This window comes from Aspergillus niger (genome assembly GCF_000002855.4).
Source record: "Aspergillus niger supercontig An02".
NCBI lineage: Eukaryota > Fungi > Ascomycota > Eurotiomycetes > Eurotiales > Aspergillaceae > Aspergillus > Aspergillus niger.
Window position 1 is genome coordinate 1,242,413 of NT_166519.1, and position 25,404 is coordinate 1,267,816.

A 25,404-nucleotide genomic window follows, 5' to 3' on the forward strand; every position below is an offset into this window, starting at 1 on the left:
TGAAGGTGAAATGAAATATACCAAGTTAGTTGAAAGGGAGGTCTGTTCACCTTGATTTTTTATTTCTTCTTCTTTTTATTCTCCTATCCATTAATTTATGTATTTATTTATTTATTGTATTTACTCGCATGTATTGTTTTGCTTGTCGTCCAGGATGGCCACCCCTCTCCTCTTACTCTTCTTTCATGTCTAGGAAGGGAGGGAGGGGGGGAATGTTTTGTGATGACGACCGTTGGAAGAGCTTCCCACTAAAGAAGAAAAATGACGAGCAGAGAAGATTCCCTGCCGCGTTGCCGCCGTACCCGGAACAGGACGGAGGGCAGTGAGAAGATGATGATGGCGGCGGGCGGAGGTGGTATTAGCGGTAAATACGGGTGCTGGGACGCTACTAACCAACTTAAAATAGGCGATCGAACGGTCTGGGACTGGAGACGATCCCTCGTCGGCCAGTCAGTGCGTTCCGGCCCGGTGGGTCCTTGGAAAGCCATATCTCGGTCCTGCCTGTAGAAAGTGTCGTATGTCGAACTGTCCGGTAGCAAATTGTTCCATCATGGAGGGTGGTGATTGTCTGATTGATTGATTGAAAAAAAAAAAAAAAAAATGAAACCCTGCCCGGCTTTTTCGCCTCCCCGATCGCGCATTCTTGCCCGCCCGGTACCTTGGGCCCGGATGGCATCATTGGCTGCTTATCTCCCTATCATATTCTCTCCTTTGGCCTCATGGATGGAAGAAAAGGACAATTAATATCAATGAATACTACCATCGTAGTAAAATAACCATGGATTGTTTGTAGTTTCCACATAGATAAGACGGACCCATGTTATAGAATTGAAGGAAAAGCACCTAATCTGTCCACAGTACATGTGGCTAAAGGTGGAGGCCAGGTGATCTTCAAGGCTGCATGTCCGGAGTATTCCAGTCCACTTTGTCTCTGTCGGTATGTGTGTAACGATGTATGTGCTACTTTAGTAGGATGTACGTGCTCACTAGGAATGCCCAGGATCAAGGCATACGTGCATCCTTCCGGTCTTTCCCTTGATGTCGCCATACAAATTCATGACCTCCTTTATTATACATTAAGTAATTTAATTTTCATTTTGGTTCATTACTTTCTTGCCCACTCCGCCATTCCCTCATATCTACAAACTTGATGAGACAGACCCGTTCCCCTACGTAGTAGCCTCTGGTGATCCCTTTCCGGAGGATCTCTTTCTTATCAGGAGATGATTAGTTGACTTGATCTGTTCCATGGAAGCACTTATCTCACCGATAAGCCAAGTTTGGTCCTGAAGCCGTCCGCGGCCGAACATGTTCAGCAGTGAAAAGTAGGTAGGACTAATTAGTGAGTCTAGGTACCTCCGACCGTGCGGTTTTACGTATGGGTAACCATGGTCCCCACCCCCAGCTTTCTCTCTTCTCACACCCACTCTCTTCCTCTCTCTCTCCTCGTCCAATTCCTATGGTTTCTTATCCCTCTCTGTTTCTTCTACCTTACGGGTTGTTTCCAGCCTTTCAGGCCCTCCCGTAGCGCCAGTCTAAAAAGTCGCCACCGCCCAACCAACGGGACCGGAAGTGGTTTTTCACTAAGGAGGCCTGGACGGTCTAGAGGCAGAAATGTTGGGGAGGCTAGTGAGTATCAAGCTAGTACTAAAAGTCAGTCAGTCTGTGGGTGGTATCTAGCGATCGGTCGGTCCATTAACTAACCACCAACTCCACTGAATGTCTGACATAAAGTAATCCGAGGATATATTAACCTACGTTGGTTGACTAGCGGGTTTAGTTAGTACGATTATAATTATAACTTCTCCTGGGATGAATACGGTGGGTTTATTGACTGATGCGCAACCTACATAGGACGCACATTAGTAGAGCGTAACGCCAGGGGGGGGGGAGAAAGAGTGGATTGCGGATGCAGACCTGTCCCTTTGCTTTGTCAGTGCGCGCACGTTCACACACACTCTCCCTCTCACACACACTCTCACACACATCTCTCTCTTGTCTTGTCTGTCCTGCAACATCCCATGTTTTGCTTGCTTTTCTTGAGACACACTTGTGGTCTTCGCACGAGGGTTGGTCGATCACCAACTTCTCCGCCTTTCAAACTTTTGAGGATAGACATTCGAGACATTCTAGACTGTCTCCTTTTTCTTTGCTTTTTTCTTCTTCCTTTCACCGGGGCCGGTCCTCCCCAAATGCATCTTTGTAAGAAGTCTGCATTGCAAGGCTCAGCTTCATGATGAAAAGTATCTAATTTTTCAGCCACATTGGTCGACTTTCAAGCTAAAAATTGCTACAAGTGGTTTTTCTTTTATTTTTTATAACATGCTGATGGAAGATTGGCGCCGTCTTTGTTACTTTTCTGGAGGGACGCGGGGGCTAGGGCCGAAGCGGCTAGTAATTGTGGTACCCACACCGGAGGCAGATTTACTAGACTAGTATACGGAGACTGGGTTGGGAGTGGATATGAATGGATAGCTGCCCGGTCGCTTAGCGCTGCTCCAACGACCCATTTCCAAGGCACCTTGCCAGTATGACATCAGAAAAGATACTTTTCCCTGAGGGCCAACCTCAACTTGATACTTTTTCTCTCTTCCCCTTCCTTTCGCTTCCTTACCCAATTCCCATCGAATCGCGTTGTCAGGTCAGTCGTCATGCTGGAGGTTTGCACGGACCATGGGAGAATTTAAAAGACTTATGCTGCAGCACTGCCTTGATCTGGCCAACCGAGTGTCCGCGCTATTCTGCAGACGGAATTGATGGACCCCCCCAGAGAAGTAAAATGAAAGGAAGTTGGCTGTGCGCACAATTCTTGGCTTCTGGCATCGGGAGTTTTAGTGACCTGGTCGACGTCGCATTTCTTGGCTGCCGCTGCGCATGGACGCTTAACATTATTATCCACCACCCATTTCCCAACTGACTTAAGGAAATTTTTGTATGGAGTGTATGTAGGGGAGGAGAAACAGCAGCAGGTATCCTTATCATCCCAAGCAACTGGTGCAACGGGCTTGCATAGACATCGGGAGTTGATAATGCACGCCCCTTTGATATTGAGCAATTTCGGTTTCTAATCGAATCTTCAGATGAGTGTTGCATCGCTTGTGTAACGGCCTATGTCGGAGAGAACCACCCCGGTCCGATGCTTGGACTCTTTTTCCCTCTCTTTCTCTCTCCCCCTTTCATCTTTCGTCGAGGGGACTAGTTCAGTGACTAATTTCAGGGTGCATTTGTTGCCAGAGGGCTATTCGGACGATGACTGGCTCTGAAGCTGCTGTTCTCGCCCCCATCGCGGAGACTTATGCCTGCGGTAGCCTCTGGTCTAGATACTGCTAGGTCTCATCTAGTAGGAATCCGCGACGCTTCGATGCCACGGGCCTATGGGCTCCTCCCCGTCGCACGACCAGCATCGGGCGAGCGCTTGTCTCACTTTTCCATCCGGTCTTATCATGGCTCGACTCACCGCACGGCAGGGGCGGCCCCCCCTGGCCGACCTTAGTAGTTCTCAACTCAATTCCTGTGATGGTATCAATTGGCTGTGTGTCTGATTCGCCACCGGCATGCAAGCCACAGCGGATAGTCATGAATTGGTGGCCCATATGCTGAGTGCCATAATGGAAATCATATCGGCAGGATCTGGACGTTCGGTGAGAGGACATTAGTCGGGTGGTGGGGTTGACAGTGGTAGAGAGAAAGATATCTTGAAGCCACCGATCTTGGCTAGACGGGAGCGATGATCGGGCCTCGTTCGATGGGAAGTCATGTACGAATGCTGTTCCGAACGCGTGAGGTCCGGATGGCGCTGTTCTCATTCGACCGCCGCCGGCAGCTCTCGTGCAGCTGCAGAACCGCGCTAGTGTGGCTCCTCCCCTCGTCGTCTCAGCCTTTCGCCTTCTCCTTCTCCCTCCCTCTCCATCTTAGCTTGGTCCATCAAAGCCTATCACTACTGGTCTTGTTTGCTTCTTGATAGGAGTTTATCTTATGGTCTATCTTATTTTTAAACAGCCTACCGCGCAATCGAGGGAAAAAAAACACTAGATAAACAAGGGGAAGGCTGGTCTTACGGCTGGTCAGATCACACTGCAGAGGAAAGCGAGCAACAATGCCTTTCTTATTCGAATCCCGCTAGAACCTCTCGAGATAGTTGACGTGCGTGCTCCTCATCTCCGACCAAACGCCATCAACGCCCCTTGAAACTAGCTGAGTTTGAGCACTGACAGGACTAGGCGACTAGTTTCTGTCTTCGACTGACGCTATAACGGCCGGTCGAGCGCCCGAGCGGGTAATCGGCGCCGATTAGCACAGCCGTCCTCCTTGATCGACAACCCACGTCCCCCCGATTTCAAGCCCCAGCGTTTGAGGTCCTCGTTCTTCTCCTCTTTTCGCTACTTCAACAAAGATACACGCTCCCGGGGACATTAAACTTTGTATGAAATTGGACGTGCATATTGCTAAAGGCGGTCAGGGAAGTTTATACTGCTCGTATCTACTTGAAAGACGGGCGGGGAAGCTCGCTGCTAGCGGCAGGGTGCAACATAACGGATGTTAGATTGGCTCGTGGGCCAGCTCAGAAACTCTTATCGCACCGGCCCACCGCGGACACTCTGCACGCAAACGGGCTGCTCTTCCTGTCCGATAACCGCTACGGTCTCGACCCATGGGCTGCGTCGCAAGCTTCTCAACTCCGCACTCTATCCCAAGAGCAGTGGGGAAGCGGTGCCGCACACGATGGCTGGCTGCAGCAGAACCTCAGCTGGAGACCCCACGGGGAAACCGATCTCCGCGCGAGCCTGCTTGCGTGCTTGCGTGCTTGCTGCGTATCTGTGTTGATGTCTTGTGATCAGTAGAATGCTGCCTCTATCGATCATTCATCGCGACTACTCTAGGGACTCGCATGGTGACGGCTATGCTGTGCATCCCGATGCAGGAACTCTCCTGTATACTATTAAATAGGCCGCTGCGGCTATTGATTCATCGGTATCTTGCTATAATCTCCCCACTGACATTTCCGATGAACAATAGCATGCTTGGCACGGGCATCACCTTGTCAATACCCGATGGTCGCAACTTCATCCGTAGCCGTGATACTGAACATACAGTAGCAAAGCTTCTCAGAGGGATCACGTTCCGTTTCACCATGCAGCTCCTGACCACCTGATTGTTGATCGCCAGGGTACGGCAGAGGAGTCGATGCAGTTCTGCTGTGGATTCTAATCGCTCCTAGGCCCTTGGCTTAAGGGACTTGTGGGGTTCTCCCCAGTGGGTATAGCCCGTGGCTCATACGGATCCAACAGGTTTACGCTATTCGTATCGGCCCGCGCGGCTGTCTATTCATGTTGGGGTGCCAAACACAGTTCAAAGCAGCGTGAACAGGTGGGCAAGTACCATCATTTCAGCATCTATATGGCGCACATGAAAGCTGTCAAACACGGATCGGTCGGAGAACTATACCTGCGTTGGAAATCTGGCCGTGGTGTTAGGTGTCAATGCCACCCAGGGCAAGCTCACTCGCATTAGCAACGTTCCACGCAAGCATGAGCGAGTGATAGCACAGCATACGATCCACCAGGCGGTTTCCGATCACCCCGACTGCGCCCTACCAGTATCTTTCTTGTGTACACATGACGGCCATACCCATGACCGACCTAAGCTAAGAGCCACGTCCCTCCCCGCTCTTCAGATTTACCTTCATCGAGTGATATCGGATGGTCCGATGCCAATTTCGGGGGCACCCCATTAGCCCGGGTGTAGGTCCTCCGCCGCACAAGCCGAGTAGTAATGCCACTGGGCCGGGGTCCGTCGAGCACAGACACTACCCTGGCCAGTGGGAGCGAGCGACGGGGATGTCAAACATGCCATTGACTCGGCCTAGGCACTGTCCGAGCGCGCAACCCCTCAGTGGACAACAGCCCACGACGTTCCCCTCTTCCAGAGGCAGTGCTATTGGGTATCTGTTTTGGGGGCCCAGGGTGGACTAGTATACCGATGAAAACAATGTTACCGGTGAAGTAACAGGAGCATCTGGTTCTAGATCCCAACATGCCCCGATTCACAATGGTAAGTTCAACTCATTTCCTCTTCCACCACAACCAGAGACTACACAGCACGTCGCTCAACCCTTGCCGCGAATTCAGCTCCATCTGATGGACATTGCGGGGTACGAAGCACACAGACCGGACAACCCTGGTCCGCCAACTCATAACCATGTGCGACCATCGCGGTATCGAACCTTCTCCGCGGCCGTCCCAGTCCCCATGCGACCACACATGTTCAGATAATTTTCACCATTTCACTCTGCCCCCTCTCACACCCCGATCACGAGCCATGGCACACACACCCTCTTCAACAAGTTCCAGCGAACCAGCAACAATCCTGATACAACAAATCCAATGGATCAAGCATTACACCAAGCAAGTTCGAATGCCCTCCTTACCTATCTATCGTCCAGAAACCTGTAGAAGGATTTGACTATTCTCACAACTCATATCAACACGCAAGGTAATCTCTGCGACAGCCACAAAAGCACATCGACGTAAACCAGAAAGCAAATATCTACTCGTGCATGCTCAATAGCACATTAACGGTATAGTTAATGTCCGTCAAAGCCACAAAACGCACCCCAACGTAGTCCAAGAAAGTTAACTCAGGACTTACTACCATTAGCCACCACCACTTCTATCATGATTTACATAGCCATTTTACCATCGCCACAGACAACACCTCTCTCCCTGTCTCTATTCGTCTCCATTTGTAGATTCACCCTCCTGCAAGAGCAATCCGATCGGTCGCTCGCTCTCCCACCTCGCCACTAAGACTAAGACTAGTAGATTACCTGAATAACATCACAAAAACTATACCCCCTTACTTACTGTATGTCAGTCTGTGATGTAGTATATCCGTCTGCCACAGTGGCAATGTCACCTCACCTCTACCAAATAGTATTCATCATATTACCAGTTTCGTATGTAGGTACATTAACAGCCAGGAGTACTAAGTACTAATCCGAATCCGAATCCGTTCAACCACTGATCTCATATTGACTCAAAGGCTGATATCGGTCGGTCGATCGGACGGGCGACATTACGATCGTGATATCAGCATGGGGGGGATAGTACTTATGCAATGACTGACAGGATCAATATATTCTGTTTTGAGCGATTCACATCCTTCTGAAGAAAATAGTAAGATCCTGAAGATTCAGTAAGGGATGAAGGTACTCTCAGATAGATATTATCAGGACCGGAAAATAACTGCCTGATCTGATGCATGGTATCTTTTGATACTGGGATAAGTTATGATGATTATGTTATCTTGTTCTAATTTGCGAAGTGCCAGATAGTACTAGGGTAATTGGTAATACAGATGCCTGGAATAGGCAACTGCATGGACGAGAAGGTGGGTAGATATGTTACGTTTACTGATTCATGTGTGTTGTATGTATATGATGGCAGGTGTCACGAATATAGTCAGGGTCGTAGTCAGATTTGGAATTTGGATTGAAAGAAATGAATAAGTACCATTTTACCCATTAAGCCTGCTTTATGGAGGGGGAATAATCGAAACAAGTACCATAGGAAATTTCAAGTCAAAAGAAGTCAACGCCAGATTGATGAACTAAATTTAAATTAATAGCGTAATGTTCAGACAGCCGCCCCAAGTCCAGCTTTAAGACTGAAAGTTGATCCAAAATAGCAGTTGTGAATTAAAAAAAGAAGCAGTACATGCACAAGGTATCATGTTCATAATCAATCAGGCAATCAATCTGGTTTTGTCTTTCCTGGACCCTTTGACTCCTGTACCGTAAGAGTGACAGACATCATTACATAGGTTGTTGGTTGGTTGGTTGGATGTTTGTGTAACAATAGCGACAGCATTATCATAAAGTCATATCATATCGGTCATCACATAGATTAGGTCATGAGCATCACTGCTACACACTTGCTGTTCGTCGCTTTTCGCTCGGTTTCTGTGCATATGCGATCCACAGGCGGAAGCCGGTGCCGCGCTGTTGGCATTCGCGAAGGATCTTCCTGTCAGACCAGATGCTAAGGGCAACGTCGCCGTTTGGGAGCACAGGAATTTCATAGCATCTGGTGTACCACCATCGACCGACTTTAGCAACGATCTTCCGAATGGATTCGTCGTTTGAAGGCGAGGGGGAAGGGTCAGAGAGGAGATCGCCTAGAGATAGGTCCGTGTCGTTGGAGGAGGACTTTCCATGCGCCCTTGCTTTCGCTTTGGCAGCTGTTGACAGGCCTGTAAGGGGGGATACAGTGGTGTTTGGGGAGGTCGTTGCGAGTATGGTGGATGGATTCGATGACGAGGTGGAAGTCGAGGACGCTGATGATCGAACGATCATTCCAGCGACAGGGATCCGTACCATGCATCGTCGGAGGTTGTCAAACTTATGCCGTCCTAGCAGCCGTTGAATGCTGTCGCTTGTAGGTTTGAGGCTGATGTTTGGGTCGGATATATACGTCCGTTCTTTCAGGGTCCTCACGGCTTTTCGCGTGCGGATTCCCATGTTCACCATGTCCAGGTCGAGGATACTCATTTCCAGATAGCCGCCTGCGCGAAGGACGCGCTTGCATTCAGAGATGATGTTATCCTGCGCCTTTTCGGAACAGGCAGCGGGGAATCGCAGAACGGCCACCGCGAAGAAGCCCCTTGGGAATGGCAGCTGATCATCGAGACTCGCATGTTGAATGGTGTGGTGGTTAGATGGAGGCTGCCACGCTTGTGGGTGCTTGGATGCAATTGGTTTTATTCCGTCAGTAAGACTGTATACATCCGCGTTCGGATATGTCAAAGCACAGTAGAATGACCAATCATCATTTCCAAGTCCATCAACCACCAGGATACGCTCTTTGTCTGACCCTTTGGCATGGTTGTGCGCGGGACTGAAGAGCACCCGCCCAAAGGATAACCATCGGCTTGTCATCAGAGATCCGGATCGGATATTGGTGTGAGCAGTGGGCCCTTCACGATCGCGTTCTGCGATATCGAAGAGGACGGTGTTGCGCTGTCGGCAGATCTCGAAGCTCGGTGATGTAGCCAAGGCTGGAGAACTTAGCAAGCCTGATTGTTGTTCGACTATTGGATTTGGTGCCAATAGCCTGTCCTCTGCCTCCTTCTCCACTACGCTGCTCTCGCTTCGATCGTCACAGTAACTAGCGATAATTTCACTGTACGAAGGCTGGGATGACGGGACCAAAGACGAATGTAGCTCTGCAATAATTCTGGACCGTCGAAGCCTGACAGAGCCAGTGCTAGATCTGGGTGACGAAGCCGTAAGCTCGACTGCAGGTTTCTCAGATGACGTAGACATCTCTGGTGCCTCGTTGATTTCTGCTTGAAGTGTCTTGCTCGCCATCGTGGCTAGCTCAAGCTTGCGATCTACCTCGGATTCGGATTCAAAGAGCGTGCTTGTCGTTTGCGGAGAAAGCACATGGTCGATAAAGTCATCATATTCACCCCATATTTCATCCTCGGTTAACTCAGTATTAGGGCCTGGAATGACAGCTGTGACAGCAGCAAGGCTGTCAGAGCCACTAGAAGTGGACAAAGTGGAATCTTTTCTGGGTGAGAATCTCATGAACTCTTCTTTGGAGTAAGGTCCTGCAATGAAGTCTAAGACACTACCCTTCATGGGATCCTTGAAAGGGTTTGTGAGGTCAAACTTGTAGTCGGATTTGCCAGAAATTGCAGGATAAAGAGGGCTCGGAGTGAAAATCGGTGAGAACGAGATACCACCAGCGTGTTCAGCAACCGGGGCAGTCAAGGACGGGGGTGATTGAGCCACACTGAATGGCCTCGAGAAGGACTGCACAGCCGGCTTATGCGGCCTCTCGCGCCTTGAGACTACACGCGGAATACGCCCAACGGACGTCAGGCGACTTTGACGCTCTCCCTCCGGCTTTTCCTCTGGGCTCTGTGGTATCAGGCTTTTGTTGAAGTAGACTTTCGGCGACTGAGGCTGATCTCGAAATATGGCATCATGCAATTTGGGTGGCGAGGGTAGAAGAATGGATTCTGGTGTTTTCTTGATGTTCAGAGCAGCTGGTACTTCCACTGGGGAGCTGAGTTCGTCATCTTCGGTGGGTGGTGAGTTCTCAACGTTGTGTACGATTTCCTCCAAGGGGTCAGAGTCTATGTCGATTAGAGCATAGTGCGCAATTGGTCGGTGTGCAGGCGCTGGAGCAACTGTCGCATGAAGATGAGGAGCAGTACGGGATTGGATCTTTCCTTCTGCCTTTTCGGGTTCTTGCTTTCTCTGAAAGAAATTCCACTTCAAGCCCAGGCCTCGCTTCGTCTGTTTTTGTGGAGTTTGCGTCTCTTCTGGTGCTCTGGAACGCGTAGGATGGACTTCAAGGGATTGATGTAAGTCCTGGATTGAAGAAGCTACAGGCGCTTTTGTGACCTTCGGACCTGTCTCCAGGCGAGAACATGTCACCCTCTGCTGTTCAAATGATATCTGATGCTTCATGCCCTTAGCTGTCAGCTCCGATGAGTCTGTAGATGCTCGAGAACTAGCCAGTGTCTCTGTAGAGCAACCAGGAGATTCGGAAATTATAGACGGCTGCGTCAGGTTTGAGGTAGATGCTGTACTGAAACCACTTGTACTTTGCTCGCTTGGCCTCCTCTGAGAAGCAATCCCATCCACATTCCCACCTCTGATAATCACTGGCTCAAGGCGATCGAGCAAAAAGTCGTCAAGGTCTAGCTCCGGCCGGCTTCTAGTGCTGCTTTTGCTACTGGCAACAGACTTAGGGCCGCTTCTGGTTGTGCTAGTTGACCTTGCTCGGCTAGTGCTACTGCTCACGCTTGATCTGCGGCCACGCTGTGCATATCTGCCGTAGCCTTCATGTCCCGTCCCAGCAGCAGGTCCCTTACGAGCTAAGCGACCTTCACTCCGCGTATCCATGTCAGGTTTCGACCTTTTTGTAAAGAGGCCAAGACCTCGTGACTCTCCTGGGCCCACAATATCATGCTGTGGCCTCTCTTCCTTGGCTGGTTGGCGAGGTGACTTTCGTGATAACTCCGGCGATGCTGGTGCATGGGCATGAGAGGGAGCCCTTGCGTGCAGCGAGTCGATCGAGGTGGCTGCAGACCTATTTAACCCTGGACGCCTCTCCAGAATGGGGGATCTCTCAATTGAGTCTCGCCTTTTGTGGCCTGTCACCGTTTTGGGCGGTATATTGCTCTGTACCACAGGTGACGGTTCCAGTATCAATTGGTGAGTGCCTTCCCTGGTCGGCCTTTTGGGTATCTGAAGAGGCTTATCAATTAAGTCTGCACGTACTTTATCTGCGTTAGACATGATTCGTGAGACTGTTTTCTCTACTTTTTGTTCAGCCTCAGCATTTGGTTTCTCTTTGGTCGAAAGTCGTCGAGTGCTGCTTGTGGACGTCTTACGGGGAAGGTGGCTGTAAGATGCTTTGGTAGTGTTCGTTGTGCCGGTCTTCGCCGGAAACTGTTTTGTCTCACCCTCAGTAACGAATGTCTTTGCTCTAGTGCTCTGGTCCAACAATGGGGACTGTGTTGCGCCCGACCGCGCTCGGTCACTTGCTGGACTTGCCTGCTGTGTCTGGTGAAAGAGCACCGGAAGTCGACTTTGGGATGGACTAGGTTGCCTTAAGCGTGGAGCTTTTGCAGAATGAACGATTCCTGGTGAATAGGAAGATAATGTAGTTGGAGTCGAAGTCCTACTCCACACACCCGGGGATTCTGAATATCTTGTGGAAGGACTACTGGCGGACGGGATGATCGGAGTTGGGGGTGGTAGGTTTTGTGTGTTGATAGTGGTCCTGAGGCTTGCAAGTTCCTTCGGACCGGTATGGACGTGAGCTTGCGGTACGATGCTCGAAAGATTATCCTCCGAAGCCATTGGCGACGCTGAGACCGAATGCTTCGTAGCGAACTGTAAAGAGGCGCTCTGAGTCGGCCCAATGATAGGAAATTTTGGTATAATCACATTCAGCTTCTCAGGTCGTATCCTCTCCAAGCTTGGTTTACTTTGTGCAGTATGTTGACCGATTGTCGGCGCCTTCCTCCGCAAGACATTGCGCGGTCGACCGGGAGCAGGGGACCTCTTGTCGGTGTCAAGGGCATTCAGGGGCTCAGCAGCCATGTGGAAGGGTTGGCAAACGCCTCCATCCGGCATTGGATGCAAGGGTGTCGGCGGCAATGGATGCGTGGCTGTTCGCGGAGGTATCGATGGACGAGCATGCTGACCGGCCGGGATCATCGAAGGGTCTGATCGTGCGACACTGTGACGATTTCCCTCAGCACTGGACACCGATGACGCTCGGATGGCCCTAGTCGAGGGAAGCGTCGGTCTTGGTATCTGCGGCCTGGGCAATAGCTGGGCAGGGGCGTCGTGAAGCCGAGCTGAGGCCATCGCGGGCGACGATACGCTCCGGGACTGGCTGGCGACATTCTTCAGTCGGGGTATTCGACCGCCGTCAGACTTGTGCGACGACATGGTGTGACCTGGGTCCAGCCTCCAGTTGTAGTCCGAAGACCAACGATCTAGCGATAGAAGTAGGACGAGGTAGACAGGAAATCATTCCGTCTGATGATATTTATAGCCGACGTGAACGCTACCAGCGATAAGGCTTGTGAGCTTTCATTGAGCCAATGCCAGCAGCTGGAGGATGACTTACCTTTCATAACATGCCAGGGAATTGTGCGAGTTGCGACAGTGACAGGTGCCGGTCAATTATAAAACCTAGAAAATAACCGCGCAGCGGGGTATGTAGAGGCGGGGCAGGAGGAAGCTATTCAGAACAGGGCCAACGACTGATGGAGCGTTGGGGAAATAAGCGGTCGTATTTAGCGGGGCGGGTGTCATATAATAATAACCAGGACCGACAAGAAGATACGAGACTGCAATTATGGAAACAGAAGAAGAGTAAAATATACAAAAGACCGAAGAGTACACCGTGCAGGCGCTGCGCCACAGTATGGAGACGTCCAGAGTGGCTAAATGCAGGAGAAAAAATAAAAAAAAAAAAGGTCGAGCTCGGTCTGCACGACCACGTCAGAGAGCGTCGGTCTAATAAGAAAGGAAGACTATGCAGAAGCCACATTAAATGGCGTAGAATAGAACAACCAAGACCAGCTACACAGGAAAAAACAATGAAAAGAACGATAGAGACGACCAGAAGAAGAGAAGAAAAGGGAGAGAAAGAGAAGGGCATGCGAACTGGGACCTGGAAGTCTTAATTAGTCCCGTACCAGGAATAGTTCTGGACCATTTGCGAAACCCTGGACAAGCCAGGACTACCCTCGAACCCCGTTTGGAGACATTGAGCGTAGTGGGGGAACCAGTAACCCGATTCGCAGGTAAACGATCCGTCTAGAGAGCGTCAACTATCACAGATAATCCTGGCGCGATTTGTGCGATCGACGCTGGGTCGGGATTCGAGTAGTGATGTGACCAGGATGGTAATTGGCGCAGGCACTTCTCCTTTTCTCTGCTTCCCTTTCTTGATCTGATGAATTATCTTCTGTAATCCCGACCTCTGTTATCGACGGTCTCAATCCTGGAGTCTATCTAAATCAGCCGAAGTCACGAGCAGGCTGGCGAATTATCTTTTGAAAGCCGTGAACCTTGACCAAGCTGGGAACAACATGTAAGGACAGCAGAGGCAAGGCCCGCAGACAGTGGAAGGAATCCATGCCCGCGGCCCACTCCTGGTCGTTACCGCTATTCTAACTGGTAAGTACCATTGCCTTCCATGGTTGGGGATTGTTCAACGGCATCGCTTGACAGGTCGACATGGAGTTGAGTGGCGTGAGATAGCGGGAAGACCGTCGTGCGCTGAACCGGCCATTTGCCGTGGGCCAACGCGCGGATGGCAGATGCAGGCATCAGCCAAGCATGCTGGTGGTCACTGTAAGTCTTCTGTCAGTTGTCAGTCAGGATTGCCGCAGTCGACTAGTGCTTTGTAAGGACTAAAAAGCGAGCTTCGAGCTCAAACTGGTCTGTGTGTTATGGAGAATATGGATGCTGATTTGACGCTGACCGGAGATTTTCGCGGCGGCGACCCAAGCCGGTCAGGTGGTAGTCACTGACCGTCACTGATGGTCACTGACTATTCGGAGAGGCCGAGTTTAGCATCTCCATTTTAATTATAGCAACACCTGCGGCCCTTCATTATCTTTCGCCCACAATGGGATTTTGGAGTCCTTGAGGAATCAACTACATTGCACTGTCTACTTTGTTATCTCTAGAGAGTTCCAAGTCAACTTCCTCTCACTCTCACTCGGCCGTGTGTGCTCGAATTCGCAACAAGGTACTACACTCAACCCTGGTACACCGGAAGGTTCGCCCCGATCCATTCAACTCCCCCATCCAGTCACATCGTCTATGGCCCCCATCACACAAAACGAATTGGATATTTGCCTCGATCCACTCTCACAACGGCCAAACATGATATACTTTGTTCCTTCGCGTGCCTTTCACGCAACCAGTGACATCCCCGAAGCTACAGGCCGCACACAGCAGCTGAGACCGAGGACTGAACCCGGTGGATCCCCGCCGCCTTAGCAAACCACAGTCGGCCCCTAATTCCCTATCTGCAATCCTTTGAAATCAACTAAAGTAAGAAAAGTGCCTCATTGCCTCCCCCCGATCCGAGGGGAATGCGGAGTCGCTGAGCCGTGGGTCTTGATCCGCCGCTAGACATTCAACACGGGGCGACAATCACGCCTGATTGACGGATCCAAGGTGAACGGGGCCTGGCTCAGCAATTAGCACCACGGGCGCGCTGAACCAACTACGAAGGGCTTTTGCCCGACAGAGTGAAGCAAAGGCCCCCTCCCTGCCTTTTTGTGAATGTGATTCAGTGGGACAGCGGTTAACTGACTTCTGGCCTACCTACTATATCTGAACTTAACCCCTCCCTCGTCTCCCCTAAGCGATGTGACTTATGCCAATCACGAAGCATCTAGATTTGTTCACAGTTGGTTGTTTACCGTGTCTGTCTAGAACGGAATATACATGCGACCAGGGGCGAAAACAGAAGGAATGTGCGTGATGATAGACTACTGCAGATCCGATCCGATCCCAAGGCAAGCCAGGAAAGAAGCCACGGTCGGTCGGTCGGTCGGTCGGTTGGCGCTGCAGGAACTGGGGCGCCATCATGCTCATGCGCCAGGGATTTTCAGCTGAACGTGTGAATGCTACGAGTTCCACTGCAGAATTAGGCTTGCAGCTCGACTATTTACGTGGGATTCGATAGCTTATGCTGTACACCAGGCTCTCTTATATTATTCGCTTCGTGTCTTCGTCGATGGTGAACAATGTTTGATGGGGAAAACCATAACTGAAGAAGGGTAGGAAAAAGAAAGCAACACAAGGGCGGATTGGATGGATGCATGTCACCCTGCACGGATCTTTGACCACATCCAGGGGAAATCTCCGGGCAATATTCAACAATGCCTGCCGGGATCTCCTTAATGGCCCTGACTTCTTGTCACACCGTCAACCGCGACTCCAGTTCGCAACATGTACACAACAGCATATTTTCAGACCAAAGCTTGAATTCCCCTAAAACGCCAGTAACCTGTAAAGAAAGAAGAAGAGATAGCAGAAATATGAACCGGAATATCACATTGCGACCCTCCTCTGGGTCTACGCAGCAGCTCCGAACCTCTTCTTCCGAGCTTCCATGGCCTGGACGTCCTTTTCACTCCAATTAGTGGTCTTGGCCCCAGCAGCAGCAGTAGCACCACCACCATTCTGTTGCTTCTGAGGACGACCTTGACCCTGGTTACGGTTCCCACCGTGTCCTCCTCTGCCGCGGAATCTGTTCCTCCCTCCAAGATCCCTCTTCTTCCCACCGCGACCACCACCACCGCTCTGCTCATCACCGCGACCTCTCTTGCGTGACTTCTCCTCCTTCTCCGGCAACGCCTCATCCAACTTCTTCACACCAACTTCCCCAGGAGCCGGAGCCGCAGTACCGAACCGCTTCGCCCGCTCAAGCTGCTTCTCCGCCGCCTCAATCGCAGCCTTGGACTCCTCCGTAACACCGAACTTCTCCGCGCGAGCCTTTCTCTTCTTCAATTCCTCCTCCATCTCCGTAATCGGCAACCCAGCGGAGTAAGTAACTGCCGGCTTCTTCTCCTCCTCGCCCTCCTTCTCCGTAGCGCCGGCGGCGGCGGCTGCAGCACCCTCCTCTTCCTTCGACTGCTGCTGCGCAGCATCTCCAGGTTGTTCCACTTTCAAATCATTCGCCGTCGCGGGATTCGCCTCCTCATCCAACTTCTGATTCGGGACCTTGACAGGATTCTCTACCTCGCCTTTTCCACCGGCCGCGATGGCCGCCGCGCCCGTCGCAGTCGACGCCTTAGCAGCCGCCTCACCAGCAGGGACCTCATCGTCTTCCCAGTCAATGACATCGTCTGTGTTGTTATCGCCACTACCCTTCGTAGCAGCGGCAGCAGCAGGCTTCTCCTCAGACGGGGCAGCACTGTTATCGTTCTCCTGTAGCCGAGCGACCATCTCTGCTTTCTTGCCCGTATGGGGGAGATTGCGCGACTTGAGGATCTCGATTAATTCGGCGTTGGTCTTCTTGCTGTAGTCGGTAGCCATTTTGATGAGATGTAATGCGATAGGAGGATAGGAAGTGAGGTAGGTAGGTGCGTATCGTAATAGACGAGGGTAATGGTAGGGTATGTGAGCGCGCAAGCAAGTTGCGACAGACGGACGAATTGGGGGGGTGAGATGGGGATTGAAATAGATCAAAAGAAATAAGCAAGCAATTGACTGATTACACTCTTACAACCACCATGCGCAATAACGAATTCAATTTAAATTATTGAGAAAGGAAAAACCCGTGAATGATGATTGTTGTTGTGATGGTTGTATTGAAAGAAAGAGGAGAATGAAAAGAGATGGATGGGGGAGGAGAGGTGGGTGTGGATGGGAGCAAAGAAGGTCCGTCCGGAAGTGGTGGTTGAGCTACGCGTTTTTGGGGAAACGCGGGTGTTCCAGGTTCCAGTTCTCAGCTCTTGTCTACCTGGCTGTTCTGGCTGGCCAGTGAGTCTGCCGGAGCTTACCGGTTTTGGGGGAGACAATGGAGTCACGTGAGTGAACCATATGACATAATCGCATAATGGATGGGCAGCTTCTTTATTGGATTTGAGTTTCTACTTTGTTCAGGCGTCGTTATGATGGAATGGGATTTACCCAATGTGAAAGGGTATTACTAGTAGAATGTTAGTTCATGTATGTGCTTGCTTGCTTCCGATCTGAAACTTTGTTGAGGATGGATGATAGCTGAAAGGCAGATGAATTAGATCGATAGATCCCGCATAACTGCTAGTTAGTGTTTGAGTGGTGGCGGAGCTTGTCGGTCAGATTGTGGCTGAGAAGTCAGTGAGTTGGTGTTAAGTTTGTATGTTGCTTCTGTCTGTCGCTTAACTTTTGGTGGAATTATTGGGCCCATCTGCCAGCTGAAGCACAGACTTGGTGTTGACGTGGTGCTTGGATGGGCGCTCTGGTGGCGGAGAAATGCGGGCGTGGCTGGATTTAAGCGCTGTAGTTGGCGTTTGAGTTATAGAAGCTGCTGATTATAGGTTGTGGGGGTATAGACATTAAGTTGCTATGGCTCTGTCGAGAAGGAGAGTGTGTGGTTTGTGCTTCTGTAGTAGACGGAATATGTCGATGGTATCTTATCTTGGTTTTATAAAACAGTACGACTGGAGCCCTTCTGTCTCTGTGGGCATAATAACTATGTATTTAGGTTGCTCAATAAAATAGGCTGTTAAAGCCAATAGTCACTAGCGCAAACCACCATAATCACCTCCCTCATATCAAAGCACAAGAGCAAACCTCCAGCAACCAGCTACTAAACATTGAATGGAAGCATATTCACCATCATCCATAAAACCAATACTCCGCCGCATATTCCACCTCAAACTCGCCCTCCTGTCCTTCGCAGGTAGCCGGACTAACACCGCCAGCGGTATAAACGCGATACACCTCCTAGCATTATTATTAATACCAATTATCCCAAGCACACAGGCACAGACACAGAAACAGAGGCAACACAAGACATACCTTAATCCCCTCTCCCTCAATCTCCACCAACTTAAGCCACGGCACATCCACACTTTTCGGGGCATTAGCACTAGCAACCTTCTTCATCGTAGCCCAATTTTCATCCCCACTAAACCTAAGATCGAAGGACGGCTGCCCATTCCCCGTAAAGTAATGTTCGCCGAGAATGCCCTCTCCCGCACCAGCCAGGCTGATCAACGTGGCGAGGAAGTCCAGCGTTTCGAGGGGAATGCCTTGCACGAGGGCAGGGAGGTGGTGCAGGAGCTCCTCGTCGACCGAGGCGATGCAGGAGGCATCGAAGAGCGTGGCCAGGGCGCCGACGGAAGTGGGTTTGCTGGTGGTGTTCTGAGGTGAAGAGCAAGTGTAGTTTTGAGTTCCTCGGCCGAGGGCAACGTGCTGGAGGGTGAGGTTGGTGGCTGGGGTGGGGAGAGCTGTGAGGTTGTAGTTGATGTTGAGAGTGGTGGTATTGAGCGAGCAGGAAGTGAGGTCAAGGCCTTTGAGGGTGGAGATGGTGGAGCTGAAGATGGAGGTGGTGGTTAGGATGTCGTTGGCGTTGGTGTCAATGTCGGTCTCGGTGTTATTGGAATCATCGGGGGTGGAGTGTGGGATTGCGGTGACGAGGAGGGGAAGGAGAAAGACGAGGAGGTAGTTGAAAAGCATCATGGTGGAGATGTTTGTTTCTTGGATGAGAGATGAGTAGCTTGCGAACGGTTTGAATTGTGAGTTCCTGTTCTCAACTCAAGCAGAGGAAGAAGTGGGCTGGTGGTGAGGAGAAAGCTGTTCTGATGGAAGGAAGCATCGACATATATAACTAGAAAGTGAATGATCCACTCAGTTATTGCAGATACTGATATTCACTGGTTCAACACCTATGCACTTAATATCAATTCTCAAAAGAAATATAGTATAACCAGTCTGCCTTGACAGCCCTCAGGATTCTCTCTGAGCCATGCTGAATCAATCCAGTCCAGTTGATACACGCAAGCAACGATATGTTGGATAGCCAGATACACTGCCCCAGCACAAAGTAGCCGGTGAGGACTGGAATCAACGATACAGAAGCCTTCTTCCAAAGTAGCAGAAAGAATAACTTCAGTATTCCTGATATCACGCATGCAAAGACAATCCGCAGGCAACAACCCTCCAACATTCAACCAAGTCAGTCGGACATAGCATGGACCCCCGGCCAGCAAGCTATATCCTATAGGCAGCACAGGCGCTACACCCAAAGTAGCCTTGCGGATATAGCCATAAGCCTGTGTAATCTACCTTGCAATCTGTCTAACAAGCATTCGTGGACGGCAGTGGGTGTGAGACGCGCATAAAACCAACAAGGTTTGATGTAAGCGCCGTTGCCCTCGTGGCCATGCATCGGCCGATGAAAACAATTCCGAACCAGAATCTCTTAATTTAGGTACACCTGCGGTCGTATAGCCGAGTTAGCGCCTGCTTTTATTATTCGATATACTCGTGGGGAGTTGGTGCAGTTACATACATGCACAATGTCATGCGCAGTTCGTGGCACACAATGTCCTTTAAAGCTATTGGTGCTGTGTGAAATTAACCCTGCGCGTAGGCGATTTGGTACGCCAGCTGCAGTGACATAGTATGTGGCTACTTGCATGCAGAGATATCTCAGACCGCTTGGTTGTTTCTATTCGCAGCTCTGAACGCACAGCGTATTCTTTATGTCGACACCCCACAAAAAGGCTTGGAAAGATGGCTCATATGTGATGGAGGCGCTTATTTTTATGACATGGTTACTGCTTGCTATAAGCCGCGGTGACTCGAAGGAAATACTGTGAGCATAATCAGTCGTGCTTCCGTGTCAGGCATTATTATGTTGAATCTATGGGGATACTGAGACGTGCGATGGGTAGCGGTGCACCAGATTATAGTCTTTGAAGCATTACCTACAGGTCCAAATTGTCATACGATGTGGAGCTGATATCATCAATCGCTAACAGTATGTCTTTACCTACTCTTCACTCAAGCTTAGTAAAACTCCCCTTCTCGATCGCTGCATCCATCATCCGATCACCATTAATGAGACTCGTCGTACAAATCACAATCTTCCGTCTGGGAGCTTCCTGCGCTGCGATAAATCTCAGCGCCGCAATTTCTGTGAACGTAATTCCACCCAAAAAGAAAACATAAACCGTCTTGATCGCGTTATTGCCACTAATAGTCTGCCGCGCCCTGATAGCCTTATCATCGCCCCTCTGTACAATGCTAAATGTAGCGCCCCGAGCACTCTTTACTACGTCCTCAAAACCGAGCCACCCCGGGGACGAGGCGCTTGCAGGACTGGGCGTCGCCGCAGTGATAGGCCCACCCCTGACGAGAGAAAGGATATACGGTTTCTGCAGAACACATTGAACGAGACGAATGCTGAGAGGGGCAAAACCGCTATAGACATACGCAACGTCATTGGGGTCCTTTTCGCTGACCTCTTCGACAACCAGTCGGAGGTTCTTGCGGAGGTAGCCGTAGTTGGTCTTGGTGCCGGTCTGGGCGCCAGCGGTGGGGAGGAGCATGGTGGTGGCGGAAGAACGAGGCTGAAGAAGTTCCATTTTCTCGAGAGCCCAGAAGGTAAGAAGGTGTTGATGGCCATATGCTTGGATGATTTGGCGTTTAAAATTTTCGAGGTCGCGTGGCCGGAGACCACCGGACATGCAGGATTCAAGACAGAGCAGACGGAGAATGGTCTTCAGAGGAACATCGCGAGCAATGAGCTCCTCAACGGCGTCGTGATGGTATGTAGCGTCAGCGCCAGCGGCATTGTTCTGCTGCACCTCAAGAATCTTGCGGAAGATATCTGAGCGAGTAGTTCTCATTATTTCTTCGGCAAGGTTGGTGTGGACTCGGAGACTTTGATGTTCCAGTTGATAAGTGGGAAGTTTGTTGACGAACTCGCGGAGCTCAGAGGTGGTTTTGGCGGCATGCCGGCTTTCGTAGTCGCTTTCCAGACGGCGTGCGACCTTGTTCAAGATGTCACCTACGATGGCGAAGTTGGCGTCACGCAGCTGGCTGAAGAGTTGGTCAGACGAGTCCAGTTGGACTTTCCGCTTTTGTCCTTGTTTTGAGGATTGCTGGGGGGCTTTAGAAGACTCCTGGGCTTGAGGCACTGCCGTAGGCCCGACGATGGAGGTGTCCACATCTGCTTGGTTGTTCTTGATGCCCACCGTTTCATCGATCAAGCCTTCGTAGGTCAGTTGTGTGAGGAGCGCAGTTCCAAAATCGACTTCCCGATCGATGATGATAAGGCTTTCAGTGTTTGCGCTAGGGAGAAGGCCTCTGGCAGAGACTCCAGCCAACCCCGAGCTCTCTTCAGCATCAAGCTCCTTTCTCATCCGCAGTAGGAGGTCTGCAAGGCGTCGGGCATGGTCACCCTTGCCAATGATACGAGGGAAATAGCCATGTCTCTGCTGGATGTCCATGAGGGCTTTTGCGGAGTGGAAAATACATGCCGGATCCTTGTGCTGTGTGCCACCAGGTGTTAATTATGTTTGACACACAGGAAGTTGTGCTCTTCCTTACCAGGTACAGGTCACCAAAGGAGTCTTCCAGCTCCAGAGACAGCACATCTTGCTCCAAAGGAGCAAAGTACAGTGGAAATTCAGCAATATTCACGTCGCCTATGATGCCAGCTTCTTCAAGAATGGAATTGCTTACGAGGGTCCGCCTCGGAACCCAAAATATGGAGATTTCATGCTCAACATTGCCGTTGCGCTGGAGGCGTTGAATCTGTTCTAGAGGCATGTTAGCTCATACTGATGGCATTCAATCGGACGCGACTTGAAAGAAAGCCTTAGAGATGAGCTGTATACAATCTCTCTATGTTGGGATCTCTTGACTGACTACGTAGAGTTGGAAGATAGATCTGCGTAATCTACTGTTTGTCCCGAAGAGATATAGAGGCATAGCTTCGCCAATGATCGCAAGACGAGGCACAGGAGAGAGAGATAGAGAGAGAGAGAGAATTTACAATGGGATAAGGCGACGGGGTGGTGATCCGGAAGAAATGGACATACCTGCCACGGCCCGCACCTGGCGTATCTTTTCCGCGTGGACTAGGAAGACGACGTTGCGCTGAGAGGAGTCCACGTTGCCATTCTCGAGCAGGAACACGCGATCTACACCGTATTCCTGGAGCAGCGAGAACTTGACGAACAGCCCGACTGGACCAGCCAGATCCTGACTGACGACAAGGTTTTTCTTACCACGTACCTGCACCACGAGATTCAGCTCATGCACGGAGGCGAGGAGGATCACTGCTGCCTTGAGGGACACGTTGTTGGAGGCTTACTCACGCCTTCAAGGAGAGTTAACAAATCCCTACGCGCCTTGTCCCTAAAATAGTCTGCATCAGACCCTGGATACGGCGCCATGGCTGCGGTGAAGCATGCTCCGGCGATGTGATTGGGGAGGAGGAGAAGGGAAGAAGGGAAGAGGATGAGGGAGAGAGGAAAGGCGGAAGCCAAACGAAGGCAACCATCAACTCGAAGTGGGAAAGTTTGCACGTTTGCAGCCACTGGTTCGTGGCTGCGAAAAGGGTCCAGCCACCCCACTAGCCGTTTGGGGATTAGTGCGTGCACTGCCTGTCATATTGGTGGTTCTGATACCGTCAATACTCTCACAACTAACTTTTTTTCTGTCTCGAATGATGTATCAGAATTACCCTCCGCCTTGGGTCTCGACCCTCCATCCAATAATGCCTAAGGAGGCGTTTCCCTGACGGCTGCTGCTCCCCTGACCAACTGGAGTTATTATTATCGTTGGTTTCACATCTTTCGCGCTGGTCCCTCTCTGATCCCCTTTTCTACCTCCATCTGTCCTCTTTTCACATTCTCTCCTTTCGTTCACCGGATTAATCGCTACTAGCATTTTCTTGACCGTCTCTCATCCTCATACTTGACAACTAATCTCACTCGCATTCCACGCCATGGGCCGATTCGGTTTCAAAAAGTCCGGGGACGATGACGAGGATTCCGGCAATCGTCTGGCACTTTTCGGCTCCAGATCGAAGAGCAAGAGCCCTGCGCCGCCTGCCAACCCCTACGCTAAACCTATCCCGACCGACCCTTACACCAAGGCCAAGATGCAGGCGGGTGTGGCTCCTCTGCCAGCCGGAGAACAACCGCCCGCAGCTGGCCCCTCTGGTGCCCATAACATCCCCGGAGATAACAAGTATCAAGGGTATGCGCCGAATCGATATGGAAACCAAGGCGGCTATGGATCCGACCGCTTTGGTGGCGGGGGTCCTGCTGCCCCTGCCGCTTCCCGGTACGGCCCTGGCGGCTATGGAGGATTAGGTAGCGCCGATCCCAATGACCCCGCGGCGGCAGATGGCAACAGAGATGCGCTTTTTGGAGGGGCTCGGGATCGGGCACAGCAACAACAGCAGGCCGGCCCTCCCCCGCCTTACTCCGAGGGCGGAGCTGCGTATGGCGGAGGCAGCAACGAGTACAACACTTCCACATACCAGGAGCGCCACCTTACTGCTGAGGAGGAAGAGGAGGAAGAAATTCAGACCATCAAGCAGGATATCCGTTTCATCAAACAGGGCGACGTCGCCTCAACTCGCAATGCACTCCGTGTGGCTGCCCAGGCCGAAGAGACGGGTCGAGAGACACTTGCTCGTTTGGGTGCTCAGGGAGAGCGTATCCATGATGCCGAGAAGAGTTTGGATGTTGCTACAGTCGAGGGACGGATCGCGGAGGAGAAGGCTAAGGAGTTGAAGACACTCAACAAGAGTATGTTCGCTGTGCACGTGTCCAATCCTTTCACCAGTTCCCGGCGCCGGCGAGAGCGTGATGAGCGAATCTTGAACACCCACCGAGCAGAGCGGGAAACTCGCGAGGGTACCGAGAAGGAGGCTTTCAAGACCAACCAGCGGATGGAGCGCACGTTCAGAGACATCGACAAGGAGGCGGCCAAGCAGACCACGCGCAACAGGACCAACATTACCGATCGTGCCAAGTACCAATTCGAGGCGGACAGCGAGGATGAGGCGATGGAGAACGAGATCGAACAGAATTTGGACCTGCTTGGAGGAGCTGCGAGCCGCCTGAATGGACTTGCTCGGGCGACAGGTCGCGAGCTGGACGAACAGAACCGTCATTTGGAGCGTATCACGGCCAAGGTAAGTCCTTTGGAGCTCTTGTCATCACGAACTCGAATCTTGACTAACTGCGCTGTAGAGCGACTTTGTCGACGATCAGATCGCCATGAACCGGGCCAAGCTGGACAGAATCCACTAGGCTTGCTCTTAGAACCATCACTGACCGCCTGGTGCCGTCGATTTTCAACTGTGCATATCACCACTTGCTACCATATCCTTGGCGTTTTGGGTATTATACTACATTATGCTTACTATCGGCCTTTTGGTCATTCCTTTTCGCATACGGAGGAAGTAATAGTCGCGAATAGAGATGTCAACCATTTTAGCTCATGCTCAGGACTTTCCATATCGCTTAGACGTAATCTGACGGCTCTTTGGGTGTCTTCTGCATCCAATTCCGCACATCGTTGCAATTGAGTAATCTTCTTCCTATGAGCTCCGAGAACACATGCTTTCTAAAGGTCAGCTCTAAGCACTCTTACCGTACTACTCAGGTTCTTAGCATCATTCAGCCCAGTCTAGTAATCGTGTCCTCCTTCGACAGGCTACATGCCCAATAGCCGAAGCAGATGCACCCACCACCGTTCAAACTAATATCACACCCATGCCATGCCATACGCTCTATAAGCAAGTCCACCGACCCATGCCGTCCCAAATCAGCAGGTAATAACTATGAAGCAAAACAAAAGCAGCCAACAGAGCCTGAAACACCACATATATTATATCATATTACACCCCCCTCCGCTCATTAGACAGACACATAGTCTCATCTCAATCCTTGCAACCCCACTCCCCACACACATACAGCAAGTAATGAAATCAGTAATTAAGTCCGAATCCCACAACATTGGCAAAGAAGAAAGGAATTAATTTTGAAAAGAGAAGCTGACGTATACAACCCATGTACAAAAACCCCGATCTAACTAAGAATGGTATGTCGACAGTAGTGGTCTAGTATGCCCCACTGCGCGTGTGTGCGTATGCTATGGCCTCGCGGAAACCGTTATTAATCTGCTACATAACAGTCGCATATTGGGCTGAAACACGGTGGGGACTGTGATCAAAAGAGACAGATATCTTCTTTTATTATTGTTTTCACATGTCTTCTTTTGGATATTGAGGGAATGACATGTTTTTTTCTCTGTTTCTGGTTGTTTTGTGGTTTGTTTCCGCGTGGAGTTGCTTTTTAGCCGCGTGGAGATGGCATGATGTC

General features: G+C 50.8%; 12 protein-coding genes across 12 annotated transcripts; 4 read left to right on the top strand and 8 right to left on the bottom strand.

The window, feature by feature from the left end:
• Positions 1-1,169: 1,169 nt before the first annotated feature.
• On the bottom strand, positions 1,170-2,128 carry An02g05280 (hypothetical protein; the record flags this gene model as incomplete). Its single annotated transcript, XM_059746291.1, has 4 exons — positions 1,170-1,457; positions 1,496-1,626; positions 1,759-1,767; positions 1,987-2,128. The coding sequence occupies 4 exons, from the start codon at positions 2,126-2,128 to the stop codon at positions 1,170-1,172; spliced, it is 570 nt and encodes a 189-aa protein (XP_059599972.1).
• A 608-nt stretch (positions 2,129-2,736) lies between these two features.
• Positions 2,737-3,093, bottom strand: An02g05290 (hypothetical protein; the record flags this gene model as incomplete). Its single annotated transcript, XM_059746293.1, has 1 exon — positions 2,737-3,093. The coding sequence occupies one exon, from the start codon at positions 3,091-3,093 to the stop codon at positions 2,737-2,739; it is 357 nt and encodes a 118-aa protein (XP_059599973.1).
• Positions 3,094-4,423: 1,330 nt separating this feature from the next.
• Positions 4,424-5,511, top strand: An02g05300 (hypothetical protein; the record flags this gene model as incomplete). The annotated part of the gene is given in 5 exon segments (XM_059746294.1): positions 4,424-4,435; positions 4,452-4,792; positions 4,842-4,931; positions 5,094-5,167; positions 5,255-5,511. The coding sequence occupies 5 exon segments, from the start codon at positions 4,424-4,426 to the stop codon at positions 5,509-5,511; spliced, it is 774 nt and encodes a 257-aa protein (XP_059599974.1).
• Positions 5,512-5,639: 128 nt separating this feature from the next.
• An02g05310 (hypothetical protein) lies at positions 5,640-7,075 on the bottom strand (the record flags this gene model as incomplete). The annotated part of the gene is made up of 7 exons (XM_059746295.1): positions 5,640-5,748; positions 5,811-5,888; positions 6,095-6,223; positions 6,280-6,366; positions 6,551-6,647; positions 6,755-6,826; positions 7,018-7,075. 7 exons carry the CDS (start codon positions 7,073-7,075, stop codon positions 5,640-5,642), a joined length of 630 nt encoding a protein of 209 aa, XP_059599975.1.
• Positions 7,076-7,924: 849 nt separating this feature from the next.
• An02g05320 (uncharacterized protein) lies at positions 7,925-12,478 on the bottom strand (the record flags this gene model as incomplete). Its single annotated transcript, XM_059746296.1, has 1 exon — positions 7,925-12,478. The coding sequence occupies one exon, from the start codon at positions 12,476-12,478 to the stop codon at positions 7,925-7,927; it is 4,554 nt and encodes a 1,517-aa protein (XP_059599976.1).
• Positions 12,479-13,440: 962 nt separating this feature from the next.
• Positions 13,441-15,242, top strand: An02g05330 (hypothetical protein; the record flags this gene model as incomplete). Its single annotated transcript, XM_059746297.1, has 6 exons — positions 13,441-13,443; positions 13,645-13,888; positions 13,952-14,054; positions 14,137-14,528; positions 15,012-15,102; positions 15,128-15,242. 6 exons carry the CDS (start codon positions 13,441-13,443, stop codon positions 15,240-15,242), a joined length of 948 nt encoding a protein of 315 aa, XP_059599977.1.
• A 392-nt stretch (positions 15,243-15,634) lies between these two features.
• Positions 15,635-16,597, bottom strand: An02g05340 (uncharacterized protein; the record flags this gene model as incomplete). Its single annotated transcript, XM_001399633.3, has 1 exon — positions 15,635-16,597. The coding sequence occupies one exon, from the start codon at positions 16,595-16,597 to the stop codon at positions 15,635-15,637; it is 963 nt and encodes a 320-aa protein (XP_001399670.1).
• A 306-nt stretch (positions 16,598-16,903) lies between these two features.
• An02g05350 (hypothetical protein) lies at positions 16,904-17,560 on the top strand (the record flags this gene model as incomplete). Its single annotated transcript, XM_059746298.1, has 4 exons — positions 16,904-17,091; positions 17,168-17,207; positions 17,354-17,387; positions 17,472-17,560. 4 exons carry the CDS (start codon positions 16,904-16,906, stop codon positions 17,558-17,560), a joined length of 351 nt encoding a protein of 116 aa, XP_059599978.1.
• Positions 17,561-17,884: 324 nt separating this feature from the next.
• On the bottom strand, positions 17,885-18,730 carry An02g05360 (uncharacterized protein; the record flags this gene model as incomplete). Its single annotated transcript, XM_001399635.1, has 2 exons — positions 17,885-17,992; positions 18,068-18,730. The coding sequence occupies 2 exons, from the start codon at positions 18,728-18,730 to the stop codon at positions 17,885-17,887; spliced, it is 771 nt and encodes a 256-aa protein (XP_001399672.1).
• Positions 18,731-18,957: 227 nt separating this feature from the next.
• Positions 18,958-19,691, bottom strand: An02g05370 (hypothetical protein; the record flags this gene model as incomplete). The annotated part of the gene is made up of 2 exons (XM_059746299.1): positions 18,958-19,323; positions 19,563-19,691. The coding sequence occupies 2 exons, from the start codon at positions 19,689-19,691 to the stop codon at positions 18,958-18,960; spliced, it is 495 nt and encodes a 164-aa protein (XP_059599979.1).
• Positions 19,692-20,052: 361 nt separating this feature from the next.
• On the bottom strand, positions 20,053-22,458 carry An02g05380 (uncharacterized protein; the record flags this gene model as incomplete). Its single annotated transcript, XM_001399637.3, has 4 exons — positions 20,053-21,549; positions 21,608-21,819; positions 22,102-22,297; positions 22,381-22,458. 4 exons carry the CDS (start codon positions 22,456-22,458, stop codon positions 20,053-20,055), a joined length of 1,983 nt encoding a protein of 660 aa, XP_001399674.1.
• Positions 22,459-23,012: 554 nt separating this feature from the next.
• An02g05390 (uncharacterized protein) lies at positions 23,013-24,330 on the top strand (the record flags this gene model as incomplete). Its single annotated transcript, XM_001399638.3, has 2 exons — positions 23,013-24,212; positions 24,271-24,330. 2 exons carry the CDS (start codon positions 23,013-23,015, stop codon positions 24,328-24,330), a joined length of 1,260 nt encoding a protein of 419 aa, XP_001399675.1.
• Positions 24,331-25,404: the final 1,074 nt, after the last annotated feature.